Source organism: Botryllus schlosseri, chromosome 4 (assembly GCF_051294905.1).
Source record: "Botryllus schlosseri isolate E-star chromosome 4, Bs_hap1, whole genome shotgun sequence".
Classification (NCBI taxonomy): Eukaryota; Metazoa; Chordata; class Ascidiacea; order Stolidobranchia; family Styelidae; genus Botryllus; species Botryllus schlosseri.
The window spans coordinates 27,867,613-27,889,754 of NC_137239.1; the positions used below are offsets into that span (position 1 = coordinate 27,867,613).

The window sequence follows — 22,142 nt, forward strand, 5'->3', positions numbered from 1 at the left end:
GAGCGGAATAAAATTTATATTTTCGTAATCAGTACGGCGGCAGCTTTCGATTGATACCCGTTTTATCAAATTTGATGCTCGGCAAGTCGGTCAAAAATCACCGTCAAATTGCCTGTAGCCAAATGGAAACTGTGACGTGATACAATTTCATTGAACCGTGCGATTTGCTTGTGTCGACACCAAATAGGACACTATGCTCTGATCGCTGACTTGGACTCGGACTCGACCCTCTGATCGCTGACTTGGACTCGGACTTGACTCGGTGGTGAATTGAAAATGACTCGACTTGACTCGTGTCAAAACTATAAAAGTGAGATTGACTTGTGACTCGGAACCTTATGACTTGGTTACAACCATAAATTCTGAACTCCTGATATGGCACATCAAAAATATTACTACGAAACCCGGATTCCATCAATCAAACAAGTTATATTTTGCACGCATCGATGCACTCCAGTTACCGTACTGGGTTCTGCAAACACCGACGAAGAAGTACTGTGCCTTGTTTATATGTTTTCAGTTGTTGCATAATAAACAAAAGACGCGTGGAAATGCAAACGGCCTGTCGTACGATTGCCTCTAAAATGATCAGATGTCCTCCCGAAGTTATCTTGAGACCGCTTGCCAGACGCGCAGCCAGCAGTAATCAAGGTAACGGCTATCCATATTTTCAAACTTGGTGAAGTCTGCTAAACAAACAGCCACGTTGACTTACTAATAGTAATAAACTATTACATGCAAAATGAGTCATGTCACTCATGTGTACGGTATTGGTATAGTAAACGAAAAATGTAAAAAGATAGTATGCAGGAAATTGAAATCATTGAAATTGAAATTGAGTCACAAATGTGTTCTGAACCTGAACGAGGTTCCTTCATAATTTAGCTTAGTGAATCTGCATTTGCAGGGATTTCCGAAGGTTTGCTGACAAGAGTAGGAAAAGAGAATGCTTCTGCAAAGAGGTACGTTATAATTGTGCTGCCTTTTGGTAATATTAGGGCCGGGCAAATTCCATTGCCTATCATTCATTTTCATTATGGCGTCCTAAAAGTTTGAAATATGGGAAAAGTTCAAATAGGTAGTCTTCGTTTTAGAGAATATACTGCCAGTTACTGTAATACTACAACACATTAAATTAGGGTTACCATACGTCCTCCTTTAGGAGGATTTGTCCTCCTTTTTCAGGTTTTTGAAAATGTCCTCCTTTTTAAGATTTTGTTCTAAATTCTACTGAGATACAGTAAATCAGCACTCAAGTAACGCTCCGGCAGCTATTTCGGGAGCTGAGCCGGAAAGTTGACCTTTTTTTTTAGAAACCAACTGAAAATGTGAAAGTAAAACTGTATTATTTTGGCGCTGAGCGAGAAAGATGACCTTTTTTTTTGGTCGACCGACCACGAAGTTGGAAAAATTTACAATTTTTTCAAGATTTTACTCCGGTATTCTAAGTTTGAAAATTTTGAAAAAGTGCCGTTCTTTCCCGATTCCAAAATATGGTAACCCTGCATTACATATAAGTTGGTATTTTTTTGACCATGACTATTTCATTGTACTTTGCTTTGTGACAATGCCATGGGGGGTTGGTCACGACTTTACAGATATGTTATTCCCATTAAAGGGGCACTGCACTCTAAAAATGATGTGGTCTCAGATTGAAGGGCAAAACGAAAGAAAAATTTTGGCAGCAGCCGTTTTCTTCAGAACGCCACCGTAATGGAGCTGTAATGAATTGAAATTTCCATAGTTGCAGCACGGTCCAGCAGTCACGCAGCGATCGAACTTTATATAGTTGTCAGCCGATGTTATGAAGGAAATATGTCGTACACGCCAAGGTGGTTTAGATACCGCGTTCAACGGAAGATGTCCAGTCAGGAGATTTATGTCAAAATCGGGCCCAGTGTATTCTATTTCCTTCATAACATCGGCTGACAACTATATATAGTTCGATCTCTGCGTGACTGCTGGAGCGTGATGCAACCATGGAAATTTCAATTCATTACAGCTCCATTACGGTGGCGTTCTGAAGAAAACGGCTGCTGCCAAAATTTTTCTTTCGTTCTGCCCTTCAATTTGAGACCTCATCATCTTTAGACTGCAGTGCCCCTTTAATGCGTGTAGCTTTTTATGCATGTTTTTATGCTGCAATACGACCAATCGACGTTTCAAGGCTCCCACAACGGAAAATACTATTGCAACTATAATAATTGTAAATAAATTAACAATTAGTGGCAAGAAAAGTATAATTTCTGTACCCGAGAGAATCATCTCTCATTACTCAACTCGAATAATTAGAATTAATACTCAATTCTTATTCGAGTGTACTCGAATCATTGTGTCCAGCCCTGGACATTATGCGACCAACATTCTATTGTTTTATTCACTGACTATATTGCTAGGTATTATCGTGCTGCGGTGTGCGTCGAACTAAAAAAGCCAATGGTAATCAAGCAAAAGGAATGCCAGCCAATCACATCAAACCAGGTAACACTCGTAGCTTTTTGAGGTGATCGTAGTAAAAGATCAATATTTCACTGTTTCAAGATCAGGGTAAAGGTGGAGGCTGCCGCGGTTAACTTTGGTGATATATTGATGGTGGAAGGCACATACCAAGAGAAACATGAACCTCCCTTCTGCCCGGGCTCTGAATATTCAGGTGAGTTGTTTTAATCGCAAGTATGCGGGTGTTATACCTAGGACATTGTTGACGTTGTATATTTTTGTCCTTGATGTTTTTGCGGCATATACATCAACTAGTGATAGACATACAGACGATCTGTGCATATACATTAGGGTTGTTCAGAATTGACCGACTTTCAAAAAGTCCAGGTTTTCAGTCTGATTCCCATGCCTTATACCTTAAAAACATATTCTGGCTACTTTTTTTTGTAACTCGTCCCCTGCATCCGTGTGCACATTGAGCTGGAAGAATAGCAGCTGAAAATAGGGGATTCCCCTAAAATCTGAGTGTCACGATTTTACCTAGCCTAGTTAAAGTGACATATAACATGGATTTATGCAGCTGTTGCGGTTTGGAGTGCTGTAAAACCCCACTATATAAGGCATTGCTAGTTCAGGATATCATTTCCATGTCCCACACTGCCTTAGAACTGCTCAAAACTACCTAAAACTGATAGTCATTTTGTTGGATTACATATCCTACACCCCTCAAACCTACCCGGCACTGTTCATCAATTTCCTGGATCCCAATGTGCAAGAATACAACTGTAAATGTAACATCCACTCACAGCCACATAATAAACATCACAGGAAACGAAAAATTAAGGCAAAGAAAGAGATCAACTTGGCAAAATATTACATAAATCAGGTGGGTGAAATGGTTGCTTTCGAGAAATCTGCATATCTGTTCCGGTGATCTTCCACAGTTTGTAGGAGGCTCGCTCGCTGTTTTTTGTCATCCGTTATGAACGCAGCATAGTCGTAAAGTGCTACAGGAAAGGCACAGGCTGATGCATCATTTGGAACTTTGGAATTTAACAAAATCTGTTAGAGCTCTTGTGTTTGACACAACATATCCTCAAACACTGGTAAAAACAAAGGTGCGGTTCCGTTACTTGAAGAATTGATTAACAGGAAAGTTTTCTACAATGCCTGTCGCCATCATATTTATGAACTGGTCATTCGAGAGGTTTGGAAGTGTTTGTTTGGATCGACAACCACAGGCCCTGAAAACAGGATTTTAATACCTTCAAGAAGAAGTGGAAACATATTGATAAATCAAGAAGCTATAAAACGCTGAAGTTTATTGAAGGCAGCTGGTTGGCGATGAAAGCTGATGAAGCAAAGCAAGAAATTATTCCACTGATGAAACCCAATGATGGAAAGCAGAAAAAAGTCTTGATAAGAGATGACTTCAGAGAATGTGCAACAGGCACCTTGGCGATTTTGGACGACAAATGTTGATCATCGTTTTCGCAAGCCTGGTGCTACTCATAGCGCTAGATGGATGAGTCAAGTCCTGTACTGTCAAAAAATGTTCATGTGGAGTGAGCAAATGGACTATTCTGAAGAGTTCATTGAAAAGTTGGAACGAATCAATACATTCATTGCTTTGTTCTATGTTCCAGCTTTGTTGAAAACTGGTATTGCATGTGACGCACCTTGGAATGATCTCAAATTCCTTCATGACATGAAAATCTTTTCATTATGCGATCTCACTGTTGCTGATGTGGCATACAAGAAATTGCGAAAACATCATTGGTATCTAACTGAGGAAATGGTGGTATTTACCATGTTCTCGGTTAATCCAAAGATTCCTGACAAACTGAAGGAAGCGATGGCTGCTGAATTGCTGAAAATGCCAATCCCTGAAAAATTTCGCAGAGGTATGCCTCTCAGTCTGATCTCTGACTCTGTCTCTGAGTCAATGAGTATGGTCGATTTGATTGGGCCAGAATCGTGGTTTCTATTTGATGCTATACATGTGGAACATGATTGGTTGAGTCTTCCAGTTTCGGAATGGCATACTGATCCGGATTTCATGACTGCTTAAGAATTTGTGAATACTGTTGAAGTAGTTAATGATGCAGCACAGCGTATGGTAAAATTGAATACCGACTATGCTGCGTTCATAACGGATGACAAAAAACAGCGAGCGAGCCTCCTACAAGCTGTGGAAGATCACCGGAACAGATATGCAGATTTCTCGAAAGCAACCATTTCATCCACCTGATTTATGTAATATTTTGCCAAGTTGATCTCTTTCTTTGCCTTAATTTTTCGTTTCCTGTGATGTTTATTATGTGGCTGTGAGTGGATGTTACATTTACAGCTGTATTCTTGCACATTGGGATCCAGGAAATTGATGAACAGTGCCGGGTAGGTTTGAGGGGTGTAGGATATGTGATCCAACAAAATGACTATCAGTTTTAGGTAGTTTTGAGCAGTTCTAAGGCAGTGTGGGACATGGAAATGATATCCTGAACTAGCAATGCCTTATATAATGGGGTTTTGTAGCACTCCAAACCGCAACAGCTGCATAAATCCATGTTATATGTCACTTTAACTAGGCTAGGTAAAATCGTGACACTCAGATTTTAGGGGAATCCCCTATTTTCAGCTGCTATTCTTCCAGCTCAATGTGCACACGGATGCAGGGGACGAGTTACAAAAAAAAGTAGCCAGAATATGTTTTTAAGGTATAAGGCATGGGAATCGGACTGAATACCTGGACTTTTTGAAAGTCGGTCAATTCCGAACAACCCTAATATACATACATACCATGAATGCAGGATGTGCATATGCCGCTGGATGAGGAAGATGCAGAAATAGCCATTACAATGTTTTATATGACATCAACACAAGGATTCAGCAATAGTATTAAGAGTATTTTGAAACTACAATCAATAAGGTACATATTTCAGGCTGAGAGCTATGATGCATTTCTCTGTCAATCTGACATGCCATATCACAGGGTTGTAACCAAGTCACAAGTCGCTTTGTCTCTTATAGTTTGGACTCGAGTCAATTTCAATTCACCACCGAGTCAAGTCCAAGTCATAGTGTTAAGACTCGAGTTTGAGTCAGGGTTAACTCACTTCTGTGACTCTTGGGTGATATCGAAGACCTCAAGATTCAAAATAGACTCATTTTTCTCACTCAAAAGATGTTTAATCAAACGAACTAACGACCCTGCCATATCTAATGGTATATATATATAATATATATATTATAGAATACGTTTCTTTGCCAAATTTGTTTTCATTTCAGCCTCTGTTTACATGCTTTTTAATATGTCATTCACTTTTGATAGCGGGCACATGAAAAGCCTCCGAGTTAATATATTACACTACAATGAATGTAAATATATTAACTTATGTATGATATTGCTACAGGCATCGTCACTGAGATAGGCCCGGATGTAAAAAGATTCAAAGTTGGAACCAGAGTATGCGGAATGACCTTTGGAGATGCATACTCCGAGGAAATCCTGACAATCGAAGATGTTAGTACATGAATATAAAATTCGCATATGTGACTCTGAAATCTACTGTCGTCAACAGACTCTTATTAAAATCCCGGATAACATGAGTTATGCCTCAGCGGCTGGATTTGTAGTGTCGTACGGCACCGCTGTTCTTGCGTTGGAAAAGAAGGCTCAAATGAAGCAAGGGTGAGATGATGATTGTGCTACCATAGGAGCCGTGAATACACTGAAATGACTGGCTGCTTTTCAACTTCATCTTCCATGAGACCAAGAACCATCAATCTGGGTTGTGGATTGTAATTGTGGTATTGTCTCAAATAGGTTTCGCCTGCTTGCATTACTTAGGTATTTTTGAACTACTTCCTCTTATACTTTGAGAGTTTTTAGGACAAGCTGCTTACTTTTTTCATTCTGAATTTTGTTCTGTAGAAAGTAGTTTGGGAATTTGTTTGTATCGCTATAGATCACTAACCTACTGATAGCCTGATAGGTACACCACTCCCGTAAAACCCGTCTGGGCAAGCATTCTCTCTTATTGCTATGCAATCTAAAAGCCACACGATTGGTAGTGCTGCAGCTAAGTGCTCAAATTGAATAATACCAGCCTTACTCGCGCTGATTCCGAAAATGCAAATTAAAATCCGATTGGGGCAATGAAACCACCCCAGCATTGTTCCGAACAATCGCTCGACACATTTGGCCATTGCTATGGTCAATAGACTTTGACGGTTATTTCGGAGTGGTTCCATTGTCCTGAACAGACTTTAATTTATATCTTCGGAATCAGTGAGGCACTAGTTTTCAATTAAAACCACTTTTATTAAATTTGAACGCTTGGGTCCGCCAGGACTACCAATTATGATGCTTTTAGCTGTCACAGCAGTAGACCTCTCTGTTTATTCAAGTGTGACGATTTGAGTTGCTCATCAATCTGTAGGTTAGTAATCTATGGTTTTTGAAACTTCTTGGTTTTGTTTCAGGGACTCGATATTGATCACGGCGGCTGCCGGCGCAGTTGGTCTTGCGACTCTCGATGTCGCAAAGAATGTCTACAATGCCGAGATCATTGGGGCTGTCGGAGGGGCCGAAAAATGCAAACTAATTGAAAGTCTTGGTGCGAAAGCTGTTGATTACAAGTAAGGTGACGTCATATTTGGTGATACGTTTGTTGATCTACAACATTCTTTTCAACTCTCTCTCCTAGTTGCTGACAATTACCCCTGACGAGTGTCGGTCGAAAATATTCGAGTTCATTTCAATATGATCATGTTATTCAATTGATTATTATTATTAGTCTTTTTTGCCGTAAACTGCATTGAAGATGGCACATCAGAAATCAGAATAAATGTTATATTATGAAGGAAAGAGAACATCAGAACTGCTGTTCGTACAATGAAGCCGAAAGGTGTCGACGTTGTGTTTGAAGCTGTTGGCGGAGACGTTTTCAAAGACTGCTTCAGATGGTATGCTTGACTGTTTCCTACACTGACGCTGCTTCTAAATTTTATCATTCGGATACAAGGCAGACATCGACAATTAGATACCGTAATTCTAATTAGAATCATTAGAGCAAAATTTCTGGTTTTCCTGAAAATGCCGCAGGTTGGCTGTATGGTGCGAAACAGGCCAAGATTAGTGTACAGATATTTGCCATTCACAGGATTTGTGAGACTCAGCTATGATTTGATATTAAAACTCGAGTTTTCTTGAATCTCTTGAATTAAAAATTTTGAATTTTTAAACTTTTTCCAATTCAGTAATTCTATTGTAATTTGGAAAAACGGAATATTTTCTAGTTGTCTAACTCTGGCTACATGCATTGGGTTACCTATTTCGTAATTGTGTGAGCAAGATTTCTCGGAACGCACGGCATATTGTAATTCACCGAAGCCTTAATGACCAAATATACTGGCAATTATTTCTTTTCATTGCCATAAAAGGCAGCATTGAGCTGTTAGGCTGTCCTGTCTGGATGGTCGGTACAGATGTAGTCTAATATTTGAATGCTAATGCACACGCAAATGGAGAGAGATGTCAGGGATTTAATGAGTGTGTATAGCTTTTTATAATGTTAATCATTTTTCATCTTGGATATGATGCTTTTTTGTATGCTCTAATGATAGACACATGGGATCCAGTTAATAGCCTGAAACGGTAAAGTGTTTATGATTCATTACGAGAGGCCCCAATGGCTATATCTAATATAAATTGATGCTTATCTGTAGTACTGTAATGAGATTTTCTAATGAAACTGATGAGCGTTTTGGCTTTTATTATAAAACACCGGTTATTCTTCAGTTTGGCACCGGATGGTAAACTATTGATAATTGGATTCGCATCTGGTCAGCATCCAACTTTAGCGGCGAATCATATGTTGGTGAAAAACGTCTCAGCTATCGGAGTATACTGGGGAGCTTACAGGGTGGTCGATCCGACTATTTTTGCGTAAGTGAATATTAAATTATCAATATATGCTATCCCAGTAAAAGTAGTGGTAACAAATTTCTTATGTTATTAGGAAGAATTCGAGAAAAATCTTAACCCCTCCAAAACAATCTTCATTAAAAATTGGCGAATCGCCCTATGAATGTAGTCGTCTCATTGGAAATTGTATGAAAATCTTGGGGAATATGGTCACTATGAAAATAATACTATTTGATCGATACCTTTCTGGTCGTTTTCTAATTGAAATATATTATCCATGGTTTGTCTTTGCACAGCTTTAGCCCCTACATCTGTGTAATCCCTGGCTGTGAGCTGCTATATACGCCAATATTCGCAAGCCTTGTACTGTTTTCCAGATGGTCGGTGCAAGAAATTTTTCAGCTCTATAAAAAGGGATTGATCAATCCTCGCGTTGATAAAGTGTTCAAACTTGAACAAGTGGGTATACTTTATAATTTGTAGTGCAGGATTTAACGTGAGCATTAAGTTTATGTTGGGCATTTCGACGTGCCTTTTTATGTGTGACTTCTTACACTTTGGATTTTGTTTAGGTAGAAAGTAGTTTTGAGATACGTTTGAAATTTTCAGAGAACTGGCCAAAATTATCGAGACGATTGAATATATTTTCAGAAATTGTACCTATCTGTAGAGTCATTGTGTGTTCGTCAATTTTAAAAGGGGGTCGCAAATGGTGATGTGTCCGGATTCTTGCTCGGTTGGTCGTGGGTTCGATCCCCAGCCGGGTCAGACCAAAGAATCTGAAGCTGGTATTCGCGGCTATCCTGCTAGGCCAGTGGTTCACAACTAGTGGTACGCAAAGGTCTTCCAGGTGGTACGGGAGTAGATTCTGTTTGTTTTTTTCGACCGAAGCGAGTTGTTGGTTCAGGTGGGGTTGACGTTGACTTTAGGTTTTTTGAAGCCGTCGTAGTCATGGATAGGGGCAATCTTACCAATGACGGCCTACGGCAGGGGGGCAAACCTGCGGCCGTAGAAGGGAATTTGTGCGGCTGTGGACACGTAATGCAATTAGTATGTGCAGGCGGCTGTCGACATGAAATTTGAATTTACAAATTGACTCCCGATTTCTTGACAGATCTTAATTAATCTTTAAATTTTCTTCGCACTGTGCACGATTCAATGTGTCTTCATTTTTCGAATTTAATATAGTAGGGCCCTTTGCAATTAGAGCTCCACATTTCAGATTCTAAGAGTAGTGGAATATGATTCGCCCCATATAGAAATACCAACTAGGAATCGAGTACACCTCACTATACCGACAATCCTGATGGGAAGTCATGAAATAACAGCATGCAGCAAAGTGACTAATAACAATTGGCCCACCCGAAGATACATCATCATTTATAACTTGCCCTAAATTTTCAAACACACTCCCTCCATAAACTCTACCGGTGAATCTGACCACATCCATGGGCGGAGAAAGGATAAATATTTGATAGTATTATGTAAAACTACTAATATTAATCACGAAATTCAATAGTAAATATGAAAAACTTTTCGCGCTTCGTGCGCTAGTTTCTGCAGTCCCGTGTCATCACCAGTGAGTGACCACTCACGATTTCGGTGCGTATAGCAAGCCTATATCATTAAATAGATTAGTCCGGAGTTCACCAGAAATGGACATAGACACTCTAACGTGGGCATTTGGCGTCCACTTATAGTTAATTACGGCTATACCCGGGAATGCGGCCGTGGGCTACATTAGTAGTTGAAATGCGGCCGTGAATGGCAAAAAGGTTGGCCACCCATAGCCTACGGGGAAGAGATCTAGTAAAGCATTGGGATTCTTACCTAACCAAATTCCGTTTTAATATGTTTGACCACAAGAATTCCAAATGGGTCCACTACAGAAATTATATACTGCACCTTAAAATGGGCAGTATGTTTCTGTTTCGCTGCCTTCTGCAGCTCAACCCGATGGAAACATTTTTGACCGCCTTTGGCGCTCGTAACATATGTAGGTGGTACTCGAGCACCGCATAAAACCTCGAAATGGTACGCGGGTGGAACAAGGTTGGGAACCACTGTGCTAGGCGCTCGGCATCCACGGATTGCATGGAAGAGAAAAAAAGCGGGGGTGCTGACTAGATGACCTTACGGTCGTATCGCATCTCCGTCGTGTAAAACATCTCGAATACCCTCTTCTCTCTCTCTCTACACCAGCACTGACTGCTTTTAACCGCATTTGATTGACACACATATGATCCCATAGTAACAGCATTCCAAGCAGTCTAGATATCCCCGATTCAAAGGGAGAATAACTTCATGAACATCTTATCTTATTCAGGTCAACGAAGCATTCGACTATATCAGAGCTCGTAAAAACATTGGAAAAGTAGTATTGGACATGAGTTGAATGGTCTACGTTGCACACGTTTCCAAAGACTAGCTTATGCTCAAAGTATGAGCAGCCTGACTGCATATGCAATTTGTCAAGTGTCCTACTGAAAGTGGGTACTGTCTGGATTATCTTTTTTCTAATTGTGTACTTCTCGCATACTGATACGATACCCCGGTTCACGATTTCATGAATAAATCAGATTTTATTTGCTTTCGCGATTTAAAAATATTGAATCTTTATCACATATAAATTATAAAAAGGAATCGGTGAGATTTGATGGCTTGATAATTCTTCTCGGGAGTTGTGATAACCAGCAGGTGTCTTCGATGGGCTTATGGTAAATAAATCTTGGCCACTGGCACGCACCAACAGCTTGCGAAGATGATTAGCTATCATTAGTATATGATAGTTAATGAGCTCATTTTAACCCTAGTCGAAATTTACTGAGGAGATCTGGCTTGGTTGAGTAACTAGTAACAGGACCTACTCTATTAGCAGATAGAGGAAGGGTGGTTTTGATATTTAGATACAGCAGCACTATTATAATTATTTAAATATTTGAATATTCGCGATGATCAATCAAATAATAAATTTTCCGTGGACATAGGAGCATCTTACACAAAAGCATGCGACACATGAGCGTGTGGGTTAAAGTTAGGGTCGGGAAGATGAGGTTATGGAAATGGTTTGTGGATCAAAAATCAAGACTCAACCAGAAATTCTCAGAAACCGGATCGTGAAATTTGAGATTACTAAAAAAGTCAATCACTTGGTCCGGCCCAATTATCAGTGTCTGTATCGTTTGTTGTAGCTATTGTGACCATTCACGAGCACTGAGAATAAGAGCTTGAGTCAGAAATTAGGACAAACCTCACAATTGAGGAAAGTGTAGCTTCGTAAGACATTGCCCATCAAAATAATCTAATAAATAAAGACTCCTGATAACAACACACGCTCAACAGTCTCTCGATTGTGTCAAACACTCAAATGTCTTGTAACCATGCTAAAAATCCATATTTCAAAGCTTAGACTTTGGCGCATCATCCCACGACCACACAGGAAAGTTGTCGTGCTTCGGAATCTCGATGCAGTTCTTGTACAAGCTCTGCGCACCATCGACTTTCAAAGTTTCGCCCGTTACAAAAGAAGCGCCCGGCGAAAGCAGGAAACACACAGCGGCAGATATCTCACTCAGCTCGCCTAAACGGCCTGTAGGCTGCAACGCTAAAGCGCGATCAAATATTTTATCATCTCCGTAATTAGCTGCCGCGGTCGGAGAGTATACAGTCCCTGGGGCTATAGCACACACGCGGACACCACTTTCTGCCCACTCCAACGATAGTACTTTCGTGAGGTTGTCAATACCGGCTCTAGCGGCTGAACTGTGAGCCATGTAGCAATACCCTTTCCACATATCCGAAACCATATTGACTATGACTCCGCCATGTTCTTGCATCCAGTTTAAATACGCCGACTTGCATAGGTAGAAAGTCCCAGTCAGATTAGTTTCCACAACTGCATTCCAGCCTTTGGCTGTGATATTTTGAGCTGGTGATAAGAATTGGCCACCTCCATTGTTGACTAAGTAATCGATTTTCCCGAATTTCGCGATGGTATTTTTCATCAAATTCTCGACCTCGTCCTCTTTTCTGACGTTGCATTTGGTAGTCAACACTTTTCCTGTTAAATCCGGGTTTTTGGTCATTTTTTCCGCTGCCGCTCGCAAATTATCTTCTTTGCGCGAGGCTATCATCACGTTGCATCCGAGATACAAAAGCTCGCTGGCGATGGCTTCGCCTATTCCGGTGGCTCCGCCTGTCACTATGGCGACTTTGTTGGAAAATAGGGTTCGCGAAAATATGCTACGGATAGGCATAGCTACGGACGGGCTGAAAATAGAAATTGCACGGAGAGAGATATTTATTGATTCGTCCAACCGAAAAGAAAATCACATCAGCATATAAAAGTATAGACCAGCGGTTCACGACCTTTTCGGATGTCGGAGCCGCATTTCAAACTTCATAGTAGGCCTACGTATTGAGCAGCGTGAAAACACTAGAGTAGACAACTTATAACGAAAATTTAAAGGTATCTAGCCTACCTGTGGATTTCACCATCCAGCTAATTCATAAGCATGCACGTCATCACCATCATCATCATTGGTTTATTAGCAATTTTGTATCAGTTCAATGCACCACAAAAGCGCGATACAATGAAAAGACAGGAAGATGTCGAAACGACTTGGAGTAGTGTATGGAATCAGACAACCACCTTGGCCTAGGCCAGGGCTGGCCAACCTTTTTGGCCTGAGGGCCACATTTGATTGACGAACTTTTGCGCGGGCGACTAACCGCGCGAAGCGCGAAAAATTTTCGAAGTTCATAGGTCAATAATATTGTCGCTTGACTGTATTGCGGGCCTGCTGTTTATCGCTGGGCTAAGTTTGCAAGGACTGGGCTATTCGGCGCATGGACATGGACATGTTGTGACCAACATGGACATGCTGTGACCAACATGCGCCAATCATTTCCTGCCTAGGTTACATGGTCGACGGTCACTGCGAGCGCAAACGCAAGGTCGCATATGTTGAACGACACTTTGTCTTGTAATCGCGAATATAGTTAGACTCAATCTGATACATTAGGTGTTCTCACATTTTCACAAAAGGGCAACAATATTAAAAACAAGAAATCGAGTGACAACATATTGCGCTAAGCTTGTAGAAATTTTTACCTTTGATAAATCTATCGCTAATTATTCTGCTTTATTGTAGTGTACGAAGATATACCAATAAGTGAATGGCTGATGGATCTGTCAATGCGTCGGAACCGATATTCTAGTCATCACATCTCAAGTATTGCGGCCAGACTAATCAAATTTTTGGTTGGCCTTGCAAGCTCAAAATATGTACAATCCATTTTTGATAATATTAGAAATTTCGGAAATTACCTCGTGGGCCACTCAAAACCTTCTTGCGGGCCACGGGTTGGCCGGCCCTGGCCTAGGCGATGTAAAGAGGAGGCATGCACACTGAATGAAAGTAAAGAAGATAGTTTGGAAAAAGAAAGCGACAAGAAATAGGGCGGCATGTCATGGAAAGCGAGATCGAGAGGTCAGTCGTGGTCCAGTAATCTTGAGGATGGACTAAGACTTCTATAGATTCTATATAGTCGCAGATTGCCGGGTGATATACATTGAAATAAACTGAAAATGCATACCATTACTACAGCTTACTATAATGTCATTGTGCGATGTCCCTTCATACATTCCAGCACTTAATGCACAAGTTTGCGGGATACTATACACTAAGTGATATTGCAATTTATACTTTACTATGAGCCGTTATTTTGATGTTGGTAATATTGTGTTTCTAGTCACTAGGCTAATCAAGTCTTAAGTATACAGTAAAAGATTTGAAACATACTTGAAGCCTTTCAAGGAAGACAAACGACCTTGAGATAAGAAAAAGGGAAAGTTTTTAGTTTCGTATGCACCATTGCTGTGCTTATGATGACGGATAGGCTTCTGGATGTACACTAGGGCTGTTCAAAAATATCCCTTTTTCCTGAATCTTGCTGGCTACGTGATTAAATCGTTAGGCTGCCTTAAAAAACGACGCATGCTAAATTTGAATTCATTCCAACCAATATTGGCGGATTTCGTACAGTTTGAAATTCTGAATTTGCCCCCCCTAACAAAAAATTTCCAAATTTTTCTGCAAACCCCATAAAATTGTTGTGCTGTCTTCAAAAACGATGCAAAACAAATTTGACTCAATTCCAAACCGTAGAATTGGAGTTATTTCAGTTTTTCTTTGATAATTTCGGGATTATCCTTGATCGGTGGATCATCCCAGAATTATCATCGAAAAACTTGAATAACTCCGCTTCTACGTCTTGGAATCGAGTCAAATTTGTTTTGCATCGTTTTTGAAGACAGCGCAACAATTTCTTGGGGTTGGAAGGAAAATTTGAAAAAAAGAATTTTTTTGCATTTTTGGTCAAATTCAAAATTTTCAAACTGTACGAAATCTGCGAATATTGGTTGGAATGAATTCAAATTTAGCGTGCGTCGTTTTCTAAGGCAACCTAACGATTTAATCACGTAGCCAGCAAGATTCAATAAACAAGGTTATTTTTGAACAGCCCTAATGTACACAACTTCAATATCGCAACAAACAATATGTTGATACTGCCGAATTTATTCCACTCTGAGCTTTTAGACCAGTGGTTCCCAACGTGGGCAAAAATGCACACGAAGACGGCTTATTCTGCATGATGCAAAAAAAGGTCAACTCAACGGAAAGGTGACGCGGAAACAGGTTTTCCGAGCACCTACCACCTCGGATAATGGGCTTTATTTTAGCAAAGCAACAAGCAATCAGAGTTGAATGAATAAATTTCCCGATTATATATTCCCTTTGCCGGATCAGTGAATATGAGGGGGGTGAATATTTGTGTAGAGATTGATTAGGGGGCGATGACTCTCAAAAGGTTGGGAAACACTGTTTTAGACTGAATCTAATCAGGATAAACCAAATTCATAATATAGAAATTAATTTGTCGTTGGAAGGATGACAAGTATACATACTTGCAAGCAGCACGGTCATAAAAATAACCAAATAAAAACAAGGCTGTAATGAAAAATATTCCTGAGTATAAAAATGATCTTTCTGGTAGCGCAGGATTGGCTGTTGCAGCTTTGTAATTGTGGCATTTTCAATAACAGATACTATCAAAACTATAATTTCGTTGTCATATTACTCTAAGTGGCAATGATCGCATAATTTCAGTACTGTAAGATTCATGCCTAACTACATGACTAGGATCATTGTGCCCTAACCATGACACGAATTCAAATAAAAAAATTATTATAACTTGGACGATTTACGCTTAACATCAGCCAATCTCGCATACTTGAGCACAGACTCCGACATACAGCCATACAAGCTGCCGCCTCCATCCACTTTAAGTGTTTCGCCAGTCACAAAACCAGCGGCTGGACTCAGCAAATAGCACACAGCCGCCGATATCTCTTCCGGTAATCCTAACCTCCAAGCTGGTATATGTTCGCTGAAGTCATTCATTTCGTAAGAACCCGCATAATTGGCACGCGCAGTGGGTGAAATTATCGCGCCCGGCGCGACCGAATTAACTCTGACGCCGGATTCAGCCCACTCTAGACTCAAAGTTTTAGTTAAATTATCAATGCCCGCACGAGCCACGGACGTGTGAGCCATCCCGGGGATACCACGCCACATATCGGCAAGTATGTTAATGATAACACCACCATGCTGTGACATCCAGTCCAAATAAACTTGTTTGCTACAGTAAAAAGGTCCTGTTAAATTTGTTTCCACGACCGCATGCCAACCTTTAGCGGAAATATTCTCAGCAGAGCTGATAAATTGACCCCCGCCGTTGTTCACAAGGAAATCGATCCTTCCAAATTTTTCGAGAGTCGTTTGAACCAAGCTTTTTACATCGGATTCGTGTCGAATGTTGCATTTTATGTACGAAACTTCGCCACTGAGATTCTTGTTTTTTCTCATTCCTTCAAGAGCTAGTTGCAATCTTTCCTGATTCCGAGACGCCATCATAACATTACATCCCAGGTAACATAGTTCATGCGATATGGCCGCGCCGATGCCGGTAGCACCTCCTGTTACGATCGCGACTTTGTTGTTGAATAAGTTCCTCGCGAATATGCTTTTAACGTTAGTGATTGCCATTAAATTTGTGTTTTCGGTGGGTATTGCTGCAAAATTAGATTGGAATTAATAATGAAATACGATGACTAAATAATACATTCATATTGTGTCGGATCACTGTTGAGAAAAAGGTTCTTTTGTAACCTCTGCTAGTTGCTGATGGTTACCCCTGACAAGTGTCAGCCGGAAATATTCGGGTTAATTTCAATATGAATATATTATTCAATCATCTATTGAAATTCTGTACCTACTACAAGCGTTTTTTGAAAAACAATCAATAAATTAGGACAAGAATTAAAGAATTAGACAGCAAATATATTGCATAGTAAAATTTCAGTATTGCAAACAATTACTAACTTAAAATTATAGTCACCAAAATAAAATGTTGGCAAAACATTATAGATCACAATCAGAGGTTACGAAATAATTTTTTATGACATTATTTGCATAGAAAATGTCAACGATGTATCAAAATACTTTGCAAATGTAATAATCCAATCCCTAAAAGTAGCCGCACAAATGCAAAATAGCACTTAATAACAGCGCATCACCATGATAGCGAGTATATTCATTGGTCGAATGGCAAAAGAAATTATTTTCATGAGAATATTGCAGTAATATGAAAAAATATAAAATTGATGGTATCAAAAGTAATTCAATTTAAAACAATTAGTCATGTAACAGAAACAGATGAGATCTTCAGTCCACACCAAAATTTCAATTATTATTTAGGGCTTGTTGCAGGTTGACCGCTTCTTCTTGTATGCTTAAGAATCGCGTCCAGAAAACTACCATACAAACTACCGCCACCATCAACCTTTAAAGTTTCTCCGGTTATGTATTCGGCTGCGGGAGATAACAAAAAGCAAACGCACGATGATATTTCTTCCGGTAAGCCCAATCTTGAAGCCGGGATTTGCTTTATCGTACTATCAAATATCTTTGGGTCTGCATAGTTGGCACGGGCTGTAGACTAGGGTGGAGTGAAAATGACTTTTTTTTTTCAAATCAAAAAAGGCCTTCCTCAATCCTGACAAATGACCTAAAACTTCAATTAAAAGTGACTTCAGGCTGTTGCCCCCATTTTCCAGCCGGCAACCCCCCAATTTCTGCGCGTGGGGGGGTAAAATGGCCCATCTCGGCAACCGCTGGTCGTAGAGTCATGATATATAGCTCAAAATCTGCGGAAGCATCATGTTTCTATCTGTCTTCTGAAGAAAGTTTTCTCTATTGTGAACACAAAATGAGTTATAGCCAAAAAACTATATATACGCACATTTTTGTTGAAATTCAGCATTTATTCTGACGAATTGTGATCTGTCATTAGTTTTTTTTCAAGTAAAGTAACACACTGGAAATACCGGATATTGGGCCCATATTACAAATATATTCACAACACAGTCCTTTTAAAATCGGTTCAAAACATCATAATGAAACACTCACATTTAACGACTTATAGTAAAAATGCATTCTTTTGTCAAGTTTTTTCATCAGTTTAAGAGACTTAATTTTGCGGCGAATGAGGCCATCTCGTCTTTGTAATCCCGAAACTTGCCCTGATGCTTCTGTTACGAGCTTTACATGATGTTCCATGCACTGTTTGATTGCGGCAAGGATGAAACAAAATCAGAGGCTTCTCGCGGCATTCTTCTAACTCTGCATCAGTTGAGTGCTCAATCGCTGGAGAAAGTTGTTGATATAAGGTTCAATATCAACCAACTCGTGGTATACCTTTACTTCCAAGTTCAACTTTGAGACGCAGAATAAACGAACAGGACCGCAGTTCTATTGGTTGGAACCGCTATGACTCTCAATGTCCAGGAGTGAATTTTATTCAGCGGCATGTTTTCGAATCGCCAGCACCTTGGTCACACCCAATTGAAAAAAACTACGTGGAAGTGTATCTTGTTGGCCAGTTACTCAATTCAAAAAGCTCTCGCCTCCACTTATGGCCTTTCAAAAGCTCCCATAGGAAATTGTTAGTGACTTAAGTAAGGACCAGTTATATGCTTATAAATGTGCTGGGCAATTATTCAAGGAAATGCTGATGATGACCTGGCTTACTTGGAGATTGGACCACCGGTTGCGCATTCAAGATGGCTAACTTTAGGATGCAGTGCAGAGTTTTACGGTATTATGTAACAGTTAATGAACCGCCTTTAAACCTGGAGATTCTGGTTCGTTTTTGCCTTGAAGTATATTTTCCGACTTAGTTTGAGATCAAGGGAAACAAACATATAACACATGGACGCAGAAACATCTTCAACTTGATTAAACAGGTTTTGAATTTCTCTGACCGAAACGTTCGAAAAATTGCTCCGAATGTGGTGATAAAAAACGGTTATTCCGCACACCCCGAAAATATTATGATTGCAATGCTGGTAGATGATAATGAAGACATACTAAATAAGGGTGTGACCAAGGTGCTTGCGTTTCGAAAACATGCCGCTGAATAAAATTCACTTGTGGACATTGAAAGTCATAGCAGTTCCAACCAATTGAACTAGGGTCCTATTCGTTTATTCTGTGTCCCAAAGCCAAGGCATACCACGAATTGGTTGATATTGAACCTTTATCAACAACTTCCTCCAACGATTGAGCACTCAACTGATGCAGAGTTAGAAGAATGCCGCGAGAAGCCTCTGATTTTGTTTCATCCATGCCACAATTAGACAGTGGAACGACATGTAAAGCTCGTAACAGAAGCATCAGCACAAGTTTCGGGATTTCAAAGACGAGAAGGCCTCATTCGCCGAAAAATTGAGTCTCGTAAACTGATGAAAAAACTTGACAAAAGAATGCATTTTTAATATAAGTCGTGAAATGTGAGTGTTTCATTATGATGTTTTGAACCGATTTTAAAAGGACTGTGTTGTGAATATATTTGTAATATGGGCCCAATATTCGGTATTGCCACTGTGTTACTTTACTTTAAAAAAAAACTAATGACAGATCACAATTCGTCAGAATAAATGCTGAATTTCAACAAAAATATGCGTATATATAGATTTTCGGCTATAACTCATTTTGTGTTCACAATAGAGAAAACTTTCTTCAGAAGACAGATAGAAACATGATGCTTCCGCAGATTTTGAGCTATATATCATGACTCTACGACCAGCGGTTGTCGAGATCATCATCATCATCATTGGTTTATTAGCAATTTTATCAGTTCAATACACCACAAAAAATGCGATACAATGAATAGACAGGAAGATGTCGAAGCGACTTGGATTTGTCAATGGAATCGGACACCCACCTTGGCCTAGGCGTAGTAAAGAGGAGGCATGCACACTGAATGAAAGTAAAAAATACAGTATAGAAAAAGAAAGCGACAAGAAATAGGGCGGCATGTCATGGGAAGCGAGATCGATAGGTCAGTCGTGAGATGGGCCATTTTACCCCCCCACGCGCAGAAATTGGGGGGTTGCCGGCTGGAAAATGGGGGCAACACCCTGAAGTCACTTTTAATTGAAGTTTTAGGTCATTTGTCAGGATTGAGGAAGGCCTTTTTTGATTTGAAAAAAAAAAGTCATTTTCACTCCACCCTACTGTAGACGAGTCAATGACACCGCTCGCAATGGAATTTATTCTGACATTATTCTCCACCCATTCCAAGCTCAAAGTTTTAGTCAAATTATCCACACCTGCCCTAGCTGCTGAAGTATGCGCCATACCCGGTATCCCACGCCAGTTATCCGCCGATATATTCACGATGGCCCCTCCATTCTTTGACATCCAGTCCAAATAAACTTGTTTACTGCAGTAAAACGTACCAGTCATGTTAGTCTCTATAACTGCATTCCACCCTTTCACGGATATATGTTCCGCGGGACTTATGAATTGACCACCTCCGTTGTTGACCAGATAGTCGATTTTCCCAAACCTCTTCAACGTTGTTTTGGTTAGAGATTTCACGTCCGATTCGCTTCTAATGTTACATTTCACGTAAGATGCTTCACCGCGAAGTTCAGTGTTATTATTCATGGCATTCGCAGCGGCTTTTAATCGCTCCGTATTGCGAGAGGCAATCATTACGTTGCATCCTAAGTAACACAGTTCATTCGCTATTGCAGCACCGATGCCAGTGGCGCCACCAGTAACGATAGCCACCCTATCTCGGAAGAGGTTGCTGCTAAAAATGCTCTTGACGCGCATATTATTGTCTGCAGCCACAAAATTGTGAGAAACATTGACCCGCAAGAAGTATCGCGACGTAACCGACGTAACTATAATTTGACCACTGTGATTCTATTAGAATTTTTGACCGAAATCGGTGATCGGGTGAATCATGAAAATATACTCGGGTGTCATTACGTTTTGTGTTTTGGAAATTACATCGGCATATTCGAGAACCTCTTGCCAGACTATTTCTTGGCGATATATTCAACGACAAATGCATGTAAACGACGGTTTTCGGGTGTATTTCCGGGCATAATGACGAAAGAACAATTTTAAGAAGACGAATTGATACCTACTACGCAGCCGTTTGACTGAATATTTTGCAGAGAAATCGCCAGAAATGTGTCGATGATAACGCTCAGCAGACCATGTCTATCGACAATCCTTCGGGTATAAATATATTTCGAAGAGTGCGAGAATGGTTTGACTATAGAGGATGTAGTCTCTATAGTTTGACACCGGCGACAGCTACAAAGAATCATCATTTTCCCGAATATATGATCACGACGAATAGTAGAACTCTTTTTTAAAAGATTTAGGCTCCGGACTCTACATATATCCCATTAGAATCGAATTGAAATCGGGCATATTCGAAATTTCGATTATCCGGACACAATTATGGCCCCAGATCGACCCTTGGGACGTCGACTTGAATAATAATTTTGGTATTGATGGAATCGGCTAGACTAGTAGAATCCATTTCAAAAAGAATTAGGCTTCGGACTCTACATATATCTCATTAGAATCGAATTGAAATCGGACATATTCGAAATTTCGATAATCCGGACACAATTATGGCCCCAGATCGACCCTTGGGACGTCGACTTGAATAATAATTTTGGTATTGATGGAATCGGCTAGACTAGTAGAATCCATTTCAAAAAGAATTAAGCTTCGGACTCTTCATATATCTCATTAGAATCGAATTGAAATCGGACATATTCGAAATTTCGATAATCCGGACACAATTATGGCCCCAGATCGACCCTTGGGACGTCGACTTGAATAATAATTTTGGTATTGATGGAATCGGCTAGACTAGTAGAATCCATTTCAAAAAGAATTAAGCTTCGGACTCTACATATATCTCATTAGAATCGAATTGAAATCGGACATATTCGAAATTTCGATAATCCGGACACAATTATGGCCCCAGATCGACCCTTGGGACGTCGACTTGAATAATAATTTTGGTATTGATGGAATCGGCTAGACTAGTAGAATCCATTTCAAAAAGAATTAGGCTTCGGACTCTACATATATCTCATTAGAATCGAATTGAAATCGGACATATTCGAAATTTCGATAATCCGGACACAATTATGGCCCCAGATCGACCCTTGGGACGTCGACTTGAATAATAATTTTGGTATTGATGGAATCGGCTAGACTAGTAGAATCCATTTCAGAAAGAATTAGGCTTCGGACTCTACATATATCTCATTAGAATCGAATTGAAATCGGACATATTCGAAATTTCGATAATCCGGACACAATTATGG

General features: G+C 40.0%; 4 protein-coding genes and 1 pseudogene across 4 annotated transcripts in view; 1 reads left to right on the top strand and 4 right to left on the bottom strand.

Moving 5' to 3' along the window:
• The window catches only part of LOC145438357 (transcobalamin-2-like), a 204,357-nt gene that overhangs the window by 45,221 nt on the left and 136,994 nt on the right, over positions 1 to 22,142 (bottom strand). The gene's annotated exons all lie outside the window — the stretch shown is intronic.
• On the top strand, positions 518 to 11,020 carry LOC145437687 (protein Cryzl2-like). The gene is made up of 11 exons (XM_080314965.1): positions 518 to 651; positions 908 to 962; positions 2,397 to 2,481; positions 2,542 to 2,653; positions 5,853 to 5,962; positions 6,021 to 6,130; positions 6,925 to 7,080; positions 7,306 to 7,407; positions 8,243 to 8,389; positions 8,746 to 8,827; positions 10,695 to 11,020. The coding sequence occupies exons 1-11, from the start codon at positions 552 to 554 to the stop codon at positions 10,761 to 10,763; spliced, it is 1,128 nt and encodes a 375-aa protein (XP_080171091.1). The 5' UTR covers positions 518 to 551; the 3' UTR covers positions 10,764 to 11,020.
• Positions 11,106 to 12,770, bottom strand: LOC145437688 (peroxisomal trans-2-enoyl-CoA reductase-like). Its single transcript, XM_080314967.1, has one exon. It carries the CDS (start codon positions 12,622 to 12,624, stop codon positions 11,767 to 11,769), a length of 858 nt encoding a protein of 285 aa, XP_080171093.1. The 5' UTR covers positions 12,625 to 12,770; the 3' UTR covers positions 11,106 to 11,766.
• LOC145437690 (peroxisomal trans-2-enoyl-CoA reductase pseudogene) lies at positions 15,267 to 16,479 on the bottom strand (annotated as a pseudogene).
• Positions 16,503 to 20,673, bottom strand: LOC145437691 (peroxisomal trans-2-enoyl-CoA reductase-like). The gene is made up of 2 exons (XM_080314970.1): positions 20,011 to 20,673; positions 16,503 to 17,431 (listed from the first exon to the last, which is right to left on the bottom strand). Exons 1-2 carry the CDS (start codon positions 20,614 to 20,616, stop codon positions 17,183 to 17,185), a joined length of 855 nt encoding a protein of 284 aa, XP_080171096.1. The 5' UTR covers positions 20,617 to 20,673; the 3' UTR covers positions 16,503 to 17,182.